The sequence below is a fragment of the Macrotis lagotis genome, chromosome 6 (genome assembly GCF_037893015.1).
Source record: "Macrotis lagotis isolate mMagLag1 chromosome 6, bilby.v1.9.chrom.fasta, whole genome shotgun sequence".
Lineage (NCBI taxonomy): Eukaryota > Metazoa > Chordata > Mammalia > Peramelemorphia > Peramelidae > Macrotis > Macrotis lagotis.
In genome coordinates, this window is record NC_133663.1 from 14,131,008 (window position 1) to 14,149,575 (window position 18,568).

The 18,568-nt window shown below is 39.5% G+C and overlaps 1 protein-coding gene across 3 annotated transcripts in view; it reads left to right on the forward strand.

The window, feature by feature from the left end:
* Positions 1–18,568, forward strand: part of ARHGEF26 (Rho guanine nucleotide exchange factor 26) — a 132,256-nt gene that overhangs the window by 87,753 nt on the left and 25,935 nt on the right. For all 3 annotated transcript variants that reach the window (XR_012469297.1, XM_074190784.1, XM_074190783.1), the window contains exons 9-10: positions 271–360; positions 4,155–4,309. Coding sequence is in view for 2 of the 3 variants with exons in the window: in XM_074190784.1 (XP_074046885.1) it covers positions 271–360; positions 4,155–4,309 (245 nt within the window). In the remaining variant the exon portion in view is untranslated. The remainder of the gene's footprint in view (positions 1–270; positions 361–4,154; positions 4,310–18,568) is intronic.

Here is an 18,568-nt window from a genome sequence, read left to right on the forward strand (position 1 = left end):
AGGAGAAAAAAAATAGTTCTGTTGCCCAGAATAAATCCATTTTTCCTTTTAGGAATTCTCTTTGCTATCTCATGAGTAGAAGCATCTTTGATAGCCATATCTAATTAGATTAGACATGTTAAGTGGATTTCTTCTGTAGTGAGGGGGAGTCTCATGGGAGTTCCATGAAGTGAGCATTTTCAAAAAGAAGTTTGTTCATAAAAGGGAAAATGAACTTTCTTGGTTAATATTGTTAATATTTAATCACTGATTTCTTCCTTTTTTCTCTAGTTGGTTCGTTTGTGTAATGAAGGGGCACGGAAAATGGAACGGACTGAAATGATGTACACAATTAATTCCCAGCTAGAATTTAAAATAAAGGTACCCTCCTTCAGTTCTATTTGTAGTCTAATATATTAACAAGGTAAATGATGCAAAATAGGCTTTAATATTTTTCTTCATTACCAGTATTAATTAAGAATCTGGGAGTGGCTAGGTGGTGCAGTGGATAGAGCACTGGTCCTGGAGTCAGGAGGACCTGAGTTCAAATCCGGCCTCAGACATTTAATAATGACCTAGTTGTGTGGCCTTGGGCAAGCCACTTAACCCCATTGTCTTGAAAAAAGCTTAAAAAAAATCTGTGGAAATATATAGGGGTAACTGCCTTCAGATGGTTCTGCCATCTTGGTTCTGCCTCCTGTAGAGGGTTAACTCAAATAAATATTGAGATTTTTCTATTGATAGCCTTCAAGGAATAGAAAATTTCTTTTTCAGAGAAAGGGCTATAAATGATTACCAGGAAATCACCTGGAAAGTCATAACAGAAGAGATGTGATGACATCTGATTAGTGATGTTCAGCAGTAAGATCCTTGCTCAGGAAATGGATAGAAAAGAGTGTTTCCAGAAAGGTATTTTTCAAATGCCAGAGATGTCAAATTTGGGACAAAAAAATGAGAGTGATGGAATTTTAGATCATTTCATCCAACGCTTCATTTTATAGATAGGAAAACAGGCTCAGAAAAATAAAGTACACTCAGTTAATTAGTGGTGGTACCATAACTTAAATATGTTGCCCTTGAGCTCTTTCCCACTGTCCTTTCATTAATCACCACTGGCCTTTTGTTTTACCACTCTTTATCACCCAGGGGAACAGGGATATGCCAAGTTTTTAAAATTCTAAATAAACATTGGTCAGTAAAGTGGTTTATTTTCTTTTTTATATTAAAAACAAGCAAGCCACCCCCAGAATATGACAGACAAGATCTCACCTTCTTTTTTTACTAATTTGTGCCTATACACTGTTTATTTTCTATCAGCTATATATTTTTTTAAATTTCTGAAACCTAAAATTTTCCATTTTACTTTTCAGGACAGTCAGATGCAATCCTTTGACCCCTTCATCTTTGCTAAAACCAAAATCTACCATAAGATCCCATCATAGGGGGAGGCTAGGTGGTACAGTGGATAGAGCACCAGCCCTGGAGTCAGGAGGAACTGAGTTCAAATATGAACTCAGACTCCTAATAATTATGTAGCTGTGTGGTCTTGGGCAAGCCACTTAACCCCATTGCCTTGCAAAAAAAAACCCCAAAACAACAAAACCTTAAAAAAAAAAAGATCCCATTATAGGACCCACAGCTAGATTCCAGGGTAATAGCAATTCAGAAAGCCTTCCCTATTTTTCCTTAATTCCTTATAAAGAACTGCATTTGAGTCAGAGTATCATTTTAGAACATTTGTGCAAGTTTCTTTGTGACTCTACTGTTTGGGCTCTATTTAAATACTAATAGAAGACTCAGGCTTAGAAGGTTTTGGATCTTTGCTACAGCTTGAATATCCTACCTTGCTTCCTTCTCCCATGAAATGGATTATTTCCTGCCTAGACTACCTCTTTAGAGTGTGAAACAAACAGGAAAGAAAGTCATCCAAAGAAAGCTATTGTTACCACCAGACCCTTTTCTTCATTCCAAAAGGAGCTATTTAATCATATTTAGCATAATTTTATTTCCTACATCTCTTTGTTCACACTTGAAAAGACTAAGTGAACCAAAGTTTCCCTCGAATTAGTGACCTAGACTAATCATATCACCTTCCACAGCTTCTATCTCAATTAAGTGGCTGGACCAGACTCATAAATTAAACTATATATAACAATCTCTCTCTTGTCTCTTTGTCTCTCATAGTAGTTTGTTATCTCAGTTGTGACTGGTCACTGTGGATTAGTTTTCGTACTAATCTTTTTGCTATCTATCCATTGCTTGACAAAGCATCATTTGCTGCATGCTTTCATCCATCAATATTTTTACACATCAGAGTTATATTTTGACTTTTTATTTTTTCATTTTGAAGTTCTCATCTAGAGCAGTAAATTTCATCTATACATTGACAAACTAAGGAAAATTATTTATAATTAAGAAGGAATTTTTTTCACTCCAAGTAATAGTAGAAATCATGAAGCCTGTTTTCCCCCCTTATAATTTAAAATGTATTTTTTGTAAATGGAGAATGATTTCAGATTTTTTTTTAAATGCTGCTTTTCAATTTCTGTGCTCTCCAAACGGACCTTGGTTTTGCATGCTGTGAGTTTCTCTTATAGGTAAGACAGCTATCACAGGGTCCTAGTAATTGAAATCCCTAAACAGATTTAAACTGGACCCAGAATCCAGTTTTAGGCTTTGATGTATGTTGGCTAGAAGAGACCTTGGGATTATCTGATTTGTCTCCTTGCCCTTAGACAGAAGAATGTCTAAGCTATCCAGGAAAAGTAGTTAGCTCACCTTTAGTAGCCAATCCCAGAGGTTTATTTTCCTAAGAATCCCATGCTCCTTCCTAATATCCAATTTTAAGTCCTTCACAAAAGATAGAAGACAACCAAACTAGTTAGTCTCTCATCAAAACTTTTCATAGGCTTTGTCTGTTATATTAAACCATCCCTTAGCCTTCTCTTTTCTAAGCCACAATTTTTCTAACCTTCTCTCCTAGGCCACAGTTTCTATCCCCTTAACCATCTCTATCAAGGATCTCTGAAAAGTGACATTTGCTTCTAAGATGATCCATATTTTTTTTTGTCTAAGGGTTCTTGTTTATTTAAAGAAAATTATTATTTTTTTTCCTTCTTCTCCTTCCCATCAGCTTCTTTTGGCAGTGTACCTTTTGTATGTTTTAAGAAATGAGTTCTCAGTGGTTGGAATTTTCCTGTGGTTTGAGAGTTTTCCAATTTTTTGAATTATCAGTATGTAATTCCCTGGCTCTGGCCTATCTTATATGAATAGAGTGGTTTATTCTGGAAGAAAAAAAGGCTTGGCTTATGTAGCTGAGAGAGGGCATGCTACATTAAAGGACTGAGCCCCCATGGGGAAACCTACCATTGCATTTTAAGAACAGGTGTTCCCAATAACATAATCAAATGGATATGTCATGGGCAGAATAGCAAGGAATTTCTTCTTTTATATTGGTCATTAGTAAAAAGAATTGCATGGGCCTATTTTTTTTAGCATACAAAATAACAGCAGACTGTCATTTTAATTTAGTGGTTCTTACCCTGGTTTGTACCATGAATGCTTTTGACAATCTCGGGCAGCCTGTGAAACCCCTTCTCCGAATTAGGTTTTTAAATGCCTATGATAGAATATATAAAATTATAAAGGTGTTCAATAATTCTGAAATCATTACCACATTTAAAAATGTTTAAGGAATCCCTGTTCTAATTTTTACCTATCAGTTGTATGAACTAATTTATCTCTTTTCTCTCCAGTGTGCCTATTTGAGATTTTACATTTTTATTAGAATTAGGTTGCTAGAATGACCACAAGGGTGACTTAAGTGGCTTATCTTTTAGATTTTTTCTTGTCCTAGGTCAATAGTTGGATCACACTTTAGTTGATTCTGACATTTTCTCAGTGGCTTTTGGTTGTACTGGAAAATTCACAAGGGCTTGTGCCTTGTGCCTTGTTTTCCTCCTTCTCCTCTCTGAGGACAGACTGTACTGGCCACATTTTATTATAGTGTTGTCATCACCGTCCTCTTCCTGAAAAACTTTATATAGCGCATACTTAACAAGAACATTTTTTGTGTAATCTTAATATGCATCTCTGGCTATAGTGTTGGTTTTAAATCATATTGTTGATGGTGCTGAGATAGGATCAGCACACTGATGTTGTTCATTTTTCCCTAGCCATTCCCGTTAGTATCCTCTTCTCGCTGGCTGGTCAAAAGGGGTGAATTGACTGCCTACGTAGAAGACACTGTACTTTTTTCCCGAAGGACTTCAAAACAGCAGGTCTACTTCTTCCTTTTCAATGATGTACTCATCATCACAAAGAAGAAGAGGTAAGGGATGATGCTTTAGATATAATGTTCACTTTTTCAACACGTAGATTGGTTGATTGGCCGCTATTTGGTTAGTTTGCGGCTAGGTGGCTAATTTTGTCCTTGTGGTTTTTCTATAAATTAATTTGAAAGAAAAGTTAAAGTTTTTAAAATGTCACTTTCTGGCTTTAAAGGTATTAAGCTGTGAAATCTTATGACTCATAACTTCAGTCCTAAAGTGATTTCTTTTTTTGGTTTCTTTCTTTTTTCTTTTTCCTTCTTTCCTTTCTCCCTTTTCCCTTCTCCCCACCCCCTCTGTATTTCTTTTTCCTTTCCTATTTTTATTTATGGAATGAAACAAGCAACTATTTTTTTTGAAACAAGTAACTTCTATCATTAACTAACTTCATTTTTTTTCAAATTTAAACCAAACTAAAAATTGAAATTAAATTTTACCGAAGACCAACCCAAATGAATGGTAATATTGCTTGAATCTAATTGCTTCTACTTTTGGACTCAATACCAATAATTCTTGTGTTGGAATGAAATCAGTGAACTTACCAAGCAGTTACATAGCTGCTTATGTGAGTGTTGTGAACACTCAGGGTTCTGGGGGCAGGAATGTTGCCCTGGATGACTTTATCAGACTCCCCATAAAGAGTGTCATATCTAACCGTTCCTTCATCTGATCAACATGACCCATTTTAAGGTTGGCGGGAAAACATCTCATACCTCTCTAGAGAAATAGCTGCACCCTGTTTTGAAAATTTAAGTTAAAAAGGGATGTGGCCTCAAGAAGGACACAACTGAACTGATGCATCAGCTTTCTTCTGTGCTGGAGACAGAAGGTTTGGTATTATTATGTTGGCTCTTCATCATCCATCCCTCAAATGTGGTATCACGGAAGGATCATATACTATGGGTTCAGCCATTTTCATTTGCATGCGAACAAATTTCGTTAAATTCACTTATTAAATGTTTTCTGCATAAAAGACCATGCTAGGTGGTTGAGGAAATGAAGTTAAAATGAAAACTACCCTCAAGGAGTTTACATTTTGCTGAGGTGATACTAGTATTCCAAGGAAGGGATCTTCAGCAGGATGTAGAGTGAGAGGGAAAGACTTCACAAAAGAGATATCATCTGTGCTGACCAAAGAGGAGGAAGTTAGGATATGAAATCATAGAATCTATGATCGAGAAAGGAACATTCTAGATGATCTAGGCCAATTAGCTAATTTATAGTCAAGGTCCCAGGTCGATAGAATTGAGATGGCTTGTTTAAAATTCTAAAATCCTTAACCAAAGGAAGATCAGTTCTTAGATCCTCCCTCTTGCTAAGTTATAGTGAGTGACTCCTGAATATAAGGTTCTTCTCAAATAAGGCCACATATCATAGGATCCCAGATCCAGAGATAGGTCACCTCAAAAAATTGGTCCAATATCCTTATTTTATAGAGTTCAAAATCATGATTTATGCTTTGTTCAAGGTCACGTGAGTAGTAGAGGGAATAACTGAGCGGGGATTTGAACTCGGCTTCTATGCTACTAAGTACAGTGTTCTTTCCATAATCCCCAGCTTCATGGGCCAATGTGACATATGTTAATAAGAACCTTTTTTAATGGATCATCTTATTAAATTTCTGTTTAAATGGCATTTTGTATCTTTGTTGTTATGCCTTTCTATATTGAACAAAAGAATAAAAATTGGTTAAACTTTCTCTTTTGCCTTCTCCATGAAGCTATGCTAGAAATTAATTTTAGATTTCAACAACCCCATTGGAATTTTAAAAAGAAAAACAAAAACGTTAAATTCAATTTGATCTGTTCCAAAATATCCTAGTGTGACAATGCTAAACATTGAAACCACTGGTGATTGTTTTTTTACTTAAGAAAATGTAACTGTACTATCTCCAAGGAAACATCACTTCTTTTATTAGAGGATTTTAAACAGTTTTAGCAGTTAAGTAAAAGTTATAAATAAAGATTGGAAGAGAATGATACATTTAATGTTTCTATGTTATTTGTTGGTTTCCTATGAGATAGTATGATTTCCTGGCTTTGTGGAGAGATATTTATTGGAGGAGGGGCTGTGGAGAGGAATGTAATTATATGTGTTTAAGCAAAAGTCAGAAGCCTCTACTCCTGATGTGTTCCAGCTGTTAAACTGTTAAAACTTTGGTTGTATCCCAAAGGGGAAAGTTCATTAAGTTTTTCAGTCATTTCAGTTGTGTCAGACTCTTCATGACCCCATTTGGGGTTTTCTTGGCAGTGATACTGGAGTAGTTTGCCATTTCATCTTCCAACTCATTTTATAGATGAAGAAACTAAGGCAAACAGGGTTAAGTGACTTGCCCGAGGGCACAAGCTACTAAATAAGAGTCTGCGGCCAGATTTGAACTCAGGAAAAGGAGTCCTTCTGATCCTAGGTCCAGAGCTTTATCCGCTGTGCCCCCTGGCTTTCCAAGCTAGTTTTAAATTTTTTTAGTTTAAAATAGTTTTAGTCTAACTGAAAAATTTAAATTTAATGAAAACAAAGTTAATGATAAACTCTTACACTGACAGCATAAACAGATAGTATGGATTAATTTCCTCCACTGATGTCCTACCTATGGGATGAGGATAATGCAGAGTTCTCTAAACATGGAACTGAGGAGAACAATCTCCAGAAAAATCTACCAAGTTAGCTTGCTCCAGAACACTGAACCCAAGAGCCCTGGGAGTAGCCAGGCTTCCGTCTAGTGCCCTCAGCCCTCATGGTAGGAAGCAAGCCCTATAGAGATGCAGTCTGGACTTGCTCCTGAAGGGGTTTTAGCCACATCTATTGAAGATTCAGAAAAGAAAACTCTTGTCACCAAATAGGAGTCCAATGGGTCCTTCTCAGAAATGGATATGATTTTATTTGTAGAAACAGCATTAAAGAAGAGAGATTGCCATCTTCTTTGCTGCTGCCCCCTAATGGGTATTGGGACCTTTTCTGTCTGACTTTACAAGTTAAAATGTGTTGTTTTTCTCACTGGAATGTAGACTGTCTCACTTTTCTATTTGTATCAAATTTTTTAGGCAAAAAGACTGATTTTTCTATTTGCATTGTTTTCTAGGCAAATAGACTATTTGTGCTTTGTATACAGTAAGCACTTAATAAATACTCTGTTCCTTTAATTATATACTAATTTAAGGAAAGCTTAAGAACTTCATTGCTAGTTGGAGTATCCACAAGGACAAAATGACTTGTCAGTGGGTAAGCTTTAGACACGTGGGAATAAAGGCCTGGTCCCTGCCCTTGAGGAATTTACATTCAAAAGGGAGAAACAATGTCCAGGAAGCAGAGTTTAGGGCATTCCAGAATGAGAGACAGACAGGATGGACAGGGCCTGTCATAGGAGCCTCCAGAATGCCACTGTTGTAGATCAGAGTACATGGAGGTAAGTCAAAACCGCACGACCACCACCATGTGCCATCTCACCTACTCAGTAATCTCTAGTGGCTCCCTATCACTTCCAAGATCAAATATAAAATGCTCTGTCATTCAAAGCCCTTTATAACCTGCACCCTTCTGCCTTTCCAGTTTCCTTGCACCTCATTCTGGGGTAGATAGTGGGTAGAATACCTGCACAGAAGTCAGGCGGACCTGAGTTCAAATCTGGCTTCAAACACTTAATAGCTGTGTGATCTTGGGCAAGTCACTTCTCCCTGACGGCTTCATATTCAGGGTCATCTCCAGTTTTTCTGATTCCTATTTGTCTACTGGACCCAGATGGCTCTGGAGGAGAAAGTGAGGCTGGGGACTTAGCACAGCCCCCCCCCCCCCCCACCAAAAAAAATCCATTTAGCTGCTCTTTGTGGTACCACCTCCCTGATGTCATGATCTTCTTTGAAAATGAAGGACAAACAACATCACACCTTACTCCCCCCCACCCATGTTCTCTTTGACCCGGTGATGCTGGGCTCCTAGCTGTTGCATGAACAAAACCCCCATGTCTCAGCTCCCATCATTTTCTCTGGGTGTGGGTCCCTCGTGTTTGAATGCTCTCCCCTCCTTAGCTACACCACTGGCTTCCCTAGATTCTTTTAAATCTCAGCTAAAATCCACCTGCCCTCTGAAATACTTCTACTTCTGCACCTAGTTTACTTGTACTTACTTGTTTTCTCCCTCAATAGATTGTGAGTTCTTCCCCATAGGGACTGACTTTTGTCTCTTTTTGTAGCTCCCAGTCCTTAGCATAGTGTCTGGCAAATTGTAGGAGCTTAGTAAATGCTTATTGACTGGGTAGAATATTTAAGGCATTCATAACTGTTATTTTAGAAATAGTTGAATAGAAATGTCCCATATTTAAACTATTTTAACATCCTCTCTGTTCTGACTTGAGGCATCCTTTCTGTCATGCTGACCAGTATTGTTCTTGAAATGATCTTATCTCCTTCTATTTACAGTTGAACATTCAACTATTTTGAGCTCAGACCAAAAAATTTCACTTATTTGAATTGGGCTTCTAGAAAGGTCACAAAGCCCCTATAATTGAGTTGGCTGCTGGCGCCTTTTGTTTTAAGCTAGGCCGGGAATTTCTTATCTTTGATGAGTATTTTGCTGTATTTGATGAGTGTTTTGAGGCCAGAGTTATTGAAGACTTGGATGTGTGCTGGTGGTGAAAGTAGCCTGCAGATGCTAGCTAAGAAGAAGGGCCTGAAAAATGTTCAGTATTCATAATGGTGTTTACCTGAGCCCTTAGGAAGACTCTTGCAGATGCTTTGCATGCCTTAAGCACCATTGAGAGAGATAACAGTGTTTAAGATACCAAGGGTGACTTGGCTTTGACCATGACGGGAAGCTGAAAAGGGCCAGGCGAAATTCATTAGTCACCATTCTGGCATGATTCTGTCCCATTGTGTCCCCAGACAGGTTGAGGTCTCCTGCAAAAATGCAATGGAGGATCCATGAGTATGGCTAATTGCAGGGAAAGTAGGGTTTTCTCCCCATCGCCAGAGAATAATAATTCTTGTAATAATAGTGCCAATATGGACCAGGCCCTGTTTAGACTCTCACAACAACCCTGGAAGGGAGGTGCTTTTATTATCCCCATTTTACAGTTGAGGAAACTGAGGCACACAGCATCTAAGTGATTCACTGCAGAGCCACACTTCTAGTCAGTGTCCGAGGTCAGATTTGAACTCGGGTTTTCTTGACTTTGGACAGGTGGTGCTGAATCCACAGTGCCACCCAGCTGCCTCTTAGAAGACATATTTCATCTTCAATGAACTCAGTACCATTTTCTGACTCCGAGACCCAATGACTTCCATCACAGCCCTCCAAAGCATCACAATGTATAAGAAGGCCATGAATTTAGCGCCTTGGGAATTAGCTCAAACATTGCTAAGTTCTGGGAAGGCAATCATCACATAGAGGAACAAGAAACGCAGCACTAAGGGCTGGCAGCTTTCACCCAGACGATGAGAGAGAAGAGAGGGGTCGGATCGGGGCTTGGCGATCAGCTTGCTTCCCATTCTCTTGGCTGCACTACCCATGCAAACCAAGCATTTGTAAGTCTAGGGCCTGACAGTACACCAACATAGGTAACCAATAAATTCTGGTTGACTCATTGATTTACTGACCTATTAAATCTGCCTTCTAATCCTAGACTAGGTCACCCTTACTTTAGTCAAGTTACTCCCCTCCCCCCCAGGTCTATTTCTATATGTCTGTAAAATAAGGGAAAGGGGATTCTCAATGATCTAGGTATCATCCTCTCTAAAAGTCTCTGATTCTGAATTAAGTGACTTGCTCCTCAGGAAAGAATTAAGTCACAAAAGTTTAGAGGAATAATTAGTACCCAGTAGAAGCATTTACTGAAAATCAAAATCAGAATTTCCTATTTGGTCTTTGGCCATCTCCCTTTTGCCTTATTTCCAATGTTTAAAGAAGCAAGCTAGGTAGAAATACCTGCTGACATTTTGCTTTATTAATGTTTCTTCAGTTGAGTCTCTGCAGGTGAGATTTAAGTTCATAATATGAGGGATTATCATTTTTTCTGCCTCTGTGAACCAATTCAGTTATTGGTACAGAATCATTTGACTCTTTTTCCTGCCCTCATCACCTTTAATGTTCTTGCATTTGTTGCCATGATGCATATATCCTTTAGTTAAATTCTTCTGCTAGAAACCTGTTTTTGACTGTTTTTTTAAGTGAGAAAAAGAGGAAAAGAAAAGAAAGAATAAGCAAAGGAAAGAATTCAAACATATTAGGAGGAAGGAAGGAAGGACTCAGACATATTGAAAGGAAGGAAGGAAAGAAAGAAGGGAGAAGGAAGAATGGAAGGGAGAGAGGAAGGAAAAAGAGAAAGAGAACCCACAAACATATTTTATATTGCAATTCTCCGTATTTATATTCATTCGTTTCTGCTGGCCTGTTGTTTTTATGAAACTATCATCTGCCTACCATTCTGTATAACTCATTGTGGGTCTATAAGACAGTTTTTCATGTAACGGGAACTTTATCAATGTTCCTGCTGGCTAGATAAGCCTTACCTATGGGAATGCTCTTGAAGCCATGGTCTTCCTGCCTCCCTCTCATCTTTTCTTCTCTGGTATTTTTCTCTCTCTGTCAGCCATGCCCCTCTAACCAGAAAGTGAATGCCAGTTCCCCCAGCATCCGCCACCCACAGCCTGAATGTAATTCTAGGCTTTAGTCGGAGAGCTCAGCTGCCATGTGTCTTCAATAGTTTCCAACTGTCAGGGAAATTTTTATGGTTCCTGGGAAGAGTTTCTTGGAGGAAAAATAGCTTTCTGCCAAGAAGAATAAGCGTATCAATGACCAAGGCCTCCCTGAAAGAAATGGGGCTTGCATGTGACTTACCTGAGCTCTCTGGGGAAAGAACCATGTCTAGTGTTTGCCAGGTGAAAGAAATGTTACATGGTTATAGAACAGTGAATTCTAGGGGCATATGAGAAAGTCTGGAGAACAAGCTGCTTCCCTTATTTAACAGAACCTAATTGGATTCAGATTTCATAATACTATTATATAGCCTTTAAAATGTAGTATGCTATGGCAGAGAGAACATTCAGCTTAGAGCTGGATTGACCTGCCACAAACCTTCCCCATTCCAAGCTTCTACTTTCTTTTATGTGACGTTGGCACTGTAGGACAGTGGAAGATGCATAGAGCTCACCTCTGCTTCATCTTACTGGAAATGGTTCTTCTCTGGCCTCAGTTTCCTCATCTGAAAAATGAGAGGGTTGGACTTGCTGGCCCTCTGAGATCCTTCCTAGTTTTAATTCTAGAATCCTGTGACATTACCACTAGTTGGGTTACAGAGACTTGGTGAAAAAAGGATGCTGTAAGCTCCAGAGTACTGTTTAGGAGAGTGATGAATGAGCTGGCTGGTATTTGAAATCTGACCTTCAGGACCTGAAACCTCGATAAGTGGATCCCTGCAGTAAGCTAGCCTGACCTACAAAAGCAGTGAAGACATCGGCATTTAAAATCTAATTCCACCTGGTTTTATGGCCTGGCATGTTAGTGGGTCTTAGAACATTACAACATTGATTATGATAGGGAGATGACAGGGTGTGCCTCTTTCTCTGTGTATTTGGCCAAGAAGAATTGGTTTGCCCCTTATAAAATGCATGCAGAAAGAACCAGATTTTCAAAATATATTATCTTAATTTGATACAGGGATAAACTAGAAAGAACAGATAGTTTTTTGGTTTTTTTTTTTTCCATCATTCATACCCCGATCCCTTGGAGGTTACTTTTATCTCTTCATTCTGGTGGGAAGAGAAAATGACAGCAAACCTTGTTTAGAAAGAATTTCTTTCTTAGTAAATGAGAGAATCAAGTCAAAAGGTATTTAAGTGTTTTGGTTGTTTAGCTATGTCAGACTTTTCATGACTCCAGTTGGATTTTTTTGGAAGAGATACTAGAGTGGTTTGCCATTTCTTCTCCAACTCATTTTACAGATGAAGAAACTGAGACAAACTGGGTTAAGTGACATGTCCAAGGTCCCACAGCTAGTGTTTGGAACCAGATTCGAACTTGGAGAGAGGAATCCTGCTGACCCTAAGCCCAGCATTCTATCCACTGTGCCTCCTAGCTTCCCAAGTTTATTTTTTTAGTTTCAAAAAGCCAGTTTTAGTCTAACTAAAAACTTAAATTTATTATCAGAAAATCCATTTGCCTACTTTTGCAGGAATTAGGCCTATAAATTCAGTTATTTGGCATATGAATATTCAGTAAATCATATTCAGGTTTGGCAAGTTATTATCTATAAGGGAAAATTGGAAACTACTACTAAGCATATTTACAAATCTATATTTGGCTTCTACTTAGGAGGATAGGGAAGCCATTAAATTCCATTTTGTGAAGTTTCCTTCCTGCAGAAATCTAAGAAAGAAGATTTTTTTTTTACTTCCTGACAACTGGCATGCCATAAATATTACACAAATAGGGGGGATGACTTGGGCCTGGTGACATGACAAGTGTCCAAGTTTAAAGTATATTTGCCTTTATCCTTTATCTTCTTAAAATATGACATTAGATATTTCAGGAACATAAATTAAAACTTGTATTTCAAAGATAAAGAGTGTCCAAATTGCTACAAGGGTCTTGGAGTGGAGCACTAAAAAGGTTGGCTCTGGGTTGGAAGCCTAGACTCCTGGGCTCTTTTCCTAATCCCTGTCCATGTCTTTAGGTCTTGCTCTTTTTGGCTATAAACTGGGTAAAATGAAATGTGCAGAGAGTGATTTGGCTTCAGATTCTCTGATTTATTGTGGTTCTTATTGTCTGGGGGCAAAGTTGTAGAAACTTTGCCAAAAGTTATATGGACACAGAAACCAGAAAGTTTCAGCCTGGGAGTCAGGAATCTTTTTGGTGTCTCTTCCCAAGTGAGCAACTTTGGGGATGTCCCTTAATCCCAGGAGGCACCAAGGTTTATTGGAAAGGCCATGGAATCTAGAGGCAGAGAATCTAGGTTCAAATCCTGTTTCTGATTTAAGACTGACTCAATTCAATTCACTTTTAACCTCAGGCTCAGTTTCCATGTGTGAACCCAGAGGCCCCTTCCAGCTCTTGAGCTACGTGTTTTTCTCAGAGTTTGAGTCAACCAATCTTTAGACTAATCCACAAGTGTTTAAATATTGCTAACTTGCCTCTTGGCAGATACCGACAAAAAAGGAGGAATGGACCTTGTCCTCAAAGAGCTTACATTCTAATGGAAGAAAAGAAATTGTTTATAGAAGTACATAGAGGATATAGGAGAAAAAATCTAAGTCATTCTGGGAGGGAGGCCTTAGGCACTAGGAGGATTGTAAACAACTTCCTGTAAAAGAAGGTGAAACTTGAGCTGAGTTTGGAAGGAAAATAGAAATTTCAGAAGGGAATGAGTACAGGGTGAAGGAGTGGATTCCAGCCTGCAAAGGCTGGGAGGTGGGAGATGCAAGGTCTTCTGCAAGGGACAAGAAGTAGCCAGTATGACCTCACAAGAGAGTGTGTAGGAAGAAAGAAGGGTATAAAAGGAAAGGTAGGAAAGGGCCAGGTTGTTGGTGTCTTCTTAGCCCTAAAGCCCTTAAAATGTGAAATATTCTATTAAATGTGATCTCTTCAGAAGATTGAATCTATGATACACATACATACTCACACAAGGACTTGAATGTCAAAATTAAATAAACACTAAAATTAATCTGACTCATTTACAGAGATGCATAAGTGTTGGTAAATGGGCCTAAGTGAGAAACCATTCACATCAATTAAGATAAGGCCATTTGACAAAGACTCACACTTTTCAGGTGAGTTCAGGTTTCCTAAGCCTATTTCACAATAGCCAGGTGAGGAAGGTTACAGCCAAGTCAGTCTTTCCCAAGGCTGCTACTGGATGGGTAATTGGAGACTAAACAGGGAGATATGGGTGAAGGGAGGGGAAGGGAGAGTGAAATAATTTATGAGACTGTTCAGCCTTTCCCAGATGTAGCAGATAGTGCTTTGGGTCTAGAGTCAAGAAATCGAATTTGACTTCAAACATTACTAACTATCCGACAATGGGAAAGTTACCCAACTTCTATTTGTCTCAGTTTCCCCAAGTGCAAAATGGGGGTGACAATAATAGCAATAGCACCTGCCTCCTAGGCTTATTGTGAGGAGTAAATGAGAGAATAGACATTGAATAAGTGCATATTTTCTTCCTCTTTTTCTTCCTTCCCTCCTTTTCTTCCTTCCCTCCTTTTCTTCCTTCCCTCCTTCTTTTCTCCCTTCTTTTTTTTTTTAGGTTTTTGCAAGGCAAATGGGGTTAAGTGGCTTGCCCAAGGTCACACAGCTGGGTCATTATTAAGTGTCTGAGATGGAATTTGAACCCAGGTCCTCCTGACTCCAGGGCCAGTGCTCTATCCACTGCGCCACCTAGCCGCCCCCCTTCCTTCTCTTCTTCCTTCCTTTTCTTCCCTCCTTCCTTTCTTCCTCCCCTCTCTCCCTCTTTCCCTTCTCCCTCTATCATCAAATCTAAGAACACGGATAGATCTGATTTGCTGATCTATCTTCACTTTAAATGAGCCTTTGGACTTTGTACAGAATGTTAACATTCTGTTAACTTTAAGGACAGTGTTCTGTTCCTTCTGTTGAGGTTCTGAGGGACATTTTACCCTGCCTTCTCATATCATCTTCACAAAAGACACAACGGCATGTCTAAAAACAACTCCCCTATTATAACCCCAGTACTCCCTAATCACCTCTAGGATCTACATCTCCTTACATCTTCTTCCCTTCCCTCTTTCCCCCATCCCCCACATGTCCTGGGATCCCATGATATTGGACTTCTTCTTGTTTCCCTCATCATACGCACCTTTCCTCTTCCTCTTTGAGGCATTTTCACTGGCCTGTCCTCCCAGGCCTCGAATCCTCTCCTTATCTCCTTATTCTGCCCTCCTGGCTTCCTTCAAGTTCCAGTTAAAATCTCACTTTCTACACTGTAGAAAGCCTTTCCAGATTTCCCTTAAGGCTAATGCCTTCCTGTTGGTGATTCTGTCCATGTCTTCATGTCTATGTCTTGTTTGTATATATGTTGCTTCCCCATTAAACGGTGAGCTCCACAAAAGCAGGGCTGGGTTTTTTTGATTTAATATTCCCAACACTTAGCCCAGTGCTTAGTATACAGGAGGTGACTAATAAATACTTATTTCACAAATTGCAGGTTCAACAATCGGTAAGCATTTATTAAGTGTTGACTCTATGCTGAGGGCTGGAAACTGAATATAAGCAAAAAGTCAGACAATTCCTGCCCTCATGGAACTCCCCTTCAAATGAGGGAAGACAACCTGGGAGGGAAAGGAAGAACAGACATATAGAACCTGCTATGTGTGTGACACATAGGGTGCTAATGACTCTGGTCTTCACAACAACCTTGTGAGGCAGTTGTTACCATTGTCCCCATCTTATAATTGGAATTGCAATGAAGGCAGACAGAGATTAAGCAACTTGTCTGTGGTCTAATGCCTGAAGCTGAATTTGAACTCAGTTCTCGCTAACTCTAGTCCCAGTGCTATAAGCTCTGCACTTCCAGCTGCCCAAAAGGGCCAGGAGAGGTTTGAGGTAATAGTGTGACCAGGGCTAAGTAGGTTGTACAGCCTCGATTCTCTGTCCTGGTCACTGACAAATTGAAGGAATGAGCCAAGGATGGCAACAGGGAGGCTGAAGGGCTCCAAGATGTTAAAGGAGAATCGCTTGAAGGAAGTGGGGATATTTGACCTGGAGAAGGGGAGGACATGACATCTATGCCAGTTTTTGAGCAATCTCCATCTAGTGTGGTGATTAAAAAGGTTTGAGAGACATAATTTAGGGGTAATTTAATTCTTTTTCTTAATAAGGCCAGCATGTTATTAATTAAAGTATAGTCATATGACCTTTTCTCTCTTAGACCAAAGAGAATCAAGGAGGTGGGCTCACAGTTTATATATGCTATAAGAATAGATATTCTTGAGAGGGAGCTCAACCCTGATTAGTTAACACAATAGGAGGTGAGCTATATTAAAATGAGGGGCTAAGAGTGACATAACAGACTAACTCTGTATACAGACCACCCCCAGCCCTGGGAAATTTATTCAAAGAATTTGTGTCTTACACAAGCCTGAACAGAAACCAATAGCTACCTTACCAGGGTGAGGTCTTAATCCATCTCATTATCAACAAAATCCTTTAAGAAAACTGAACTTTTATAATTAGAATTTTAGAAAAAAAATGTTGGGCAGGAGGCTCTGGATCATTGGTTATTAAAAATAATTTCACTAGAAAGTGGCAATAGATATAAACCATTTTATTTTTTTTTAGGTTTTTTGCAAGGCAAATGGGGTTAAGTGGCTTGCCCAAGGCCACACAGCTAGGTAATTATTAAGTGTCTGAGGTCAGATTTGAACTCAGGTTCTCTTGACTCCAGGGCCGGTGCTTTATCCACTGCACCACCTAGCCGCCCCTAAACCACTTGATTTTAGAGGACAGAAGCCATAAGTATAAATTTCAAAGTAGATTTAGGCTCTATGTAAGTAAGGAAACCTTTCTCAGTGGACTGTCTTAGTATTTAGTGAGGTCCTTCAGGCTAAAGTCTGGATAACCAGGTGGTTGTGTTGTCTAGGGGATTCTTCCCCAGATCCATTTTGGATGAGATATAGGCATGGACCCATTTGGAGGCTCTGTAACATGAGAATATTGGACCTGATCTCTTCGATCCCTTTGTATATCAGCTCTTTGCTTGGCAATTGTGAATTCACAGAAAATCCATCCCAAACCAATTAATTGCTTTTTTTTTCCATGTACCTTGGATCCTTTGTACTATTTGTAAGATGTGCCCATTTTAAGTACATGGTGTACTGTTAGTTTTTTGGGTTTTTTTTTTTTTTAGATTTTTCAAGGCAGTGGGGTTAAGTGGCTTGCCCAAGGCCACACAGCTAGGTCATTATTAAGCGTCTGAGGTCGGATTTGAACTCAGGTCCTCATGACTCCAGGGCTGGTGCTCTCTCCACTGCACCACCTAGCCACCCTGTACTGTTAGTTTTGAGGAATATCTGACTGCCAGGGTGATATGCCTCAGGACTTGGTCTTAAACTCATGAACTTGAAGTGTCCATATCCTCTACCTTCAGAACTTACAGAAAGGGAAGATAACACATATGATGGTGGGATGATCAAGGAAGGGGTTCATAGAATCAGAGATTCATAGTTTTAGAGCTGAAGGAAGCTTTGAGACCACTGAGTATAGCCCTCTCATTTGGCAGATGAAAGTGAGGCATAGAGATTAAGTGTCTTGGCCAGGGTCATCCAGGTAGTAAGTGAAACAGGTAATAATGAAAGCAAGACTTGGATCAAGGTCACCTTGACTCCTCTCTGTCCTGTGTCCTCTGCAGAGAGATCTGGGGATTCATGACATGGTGGCTGATTTAATGAGAGGTGGAAAGTGGAGATGGGTCAGTCAAGAGGATGTACATACAACTGTGGCCAGATTTCAAGAGGACCTGGCTGGCTGGATAATTTGAAGACATGTGAAGGTGAAGCGTGGTTTGGTTTCTAGCTAGCAGAGATGGATTAGTTTTAGTCACTTAGTTCCTAATCAGCTGGCTGAGCTCTAAGATGAAAAGTCCAAAGATTAGTGAATTTGTTGCTGGAGAGATAGCTGTGTTTGGGTGATGAAATCACCAAACTCTGGTTCAGGGAAGTGTAGAAGGCTTAGACTTTAATTCACAGGTTGCGCAAAAGATTTGCAAATTAGGAAATCCACAAACTACTACCAAAAGTTCATGTTAGAGTCTTTGAAGAATCAGCGAGTTAGTAAGTCTCAGTCCTGCTGTGAGCTAAAGGAAAAATGAGACTTAAAAGGCAGACTGATTAATGGAAGCTGAGGTGGGAAAAGGCTAAAGTGACGGCAGGAAACCACTGATCCCTAAAGGGGGAGAGTAGTCATGAGAGCTAGCTACTTTAAAGAGGTGAAGAAGATGAGTTTCTAGGATGGTTATGGACTTAAGCAAAGAAAAGATAGCCAGTGGAGAAGAGCAGAGGACAGTTAGGAAAGGGAAAAATGGAAAGAGAAAGGAAACAGCCACAAGGCAGTGGCTGGGCTTAGATCAGCCTAGATTCAGGCATATGGAGCTAGGAACCACAAGGGTCCACCAGCATGGGGTTGGGATCACATGGATCCAGCCTAGAAAAAAGAAAGTGGGAAAGAAACCAGGCAGCTGCTGCCCAGGGGAGTCACATAGGAAAAAGACATGAATAAGGAAATGAGGACTTTTTAAGTATATTTTTTGTGATGGGAAGAGT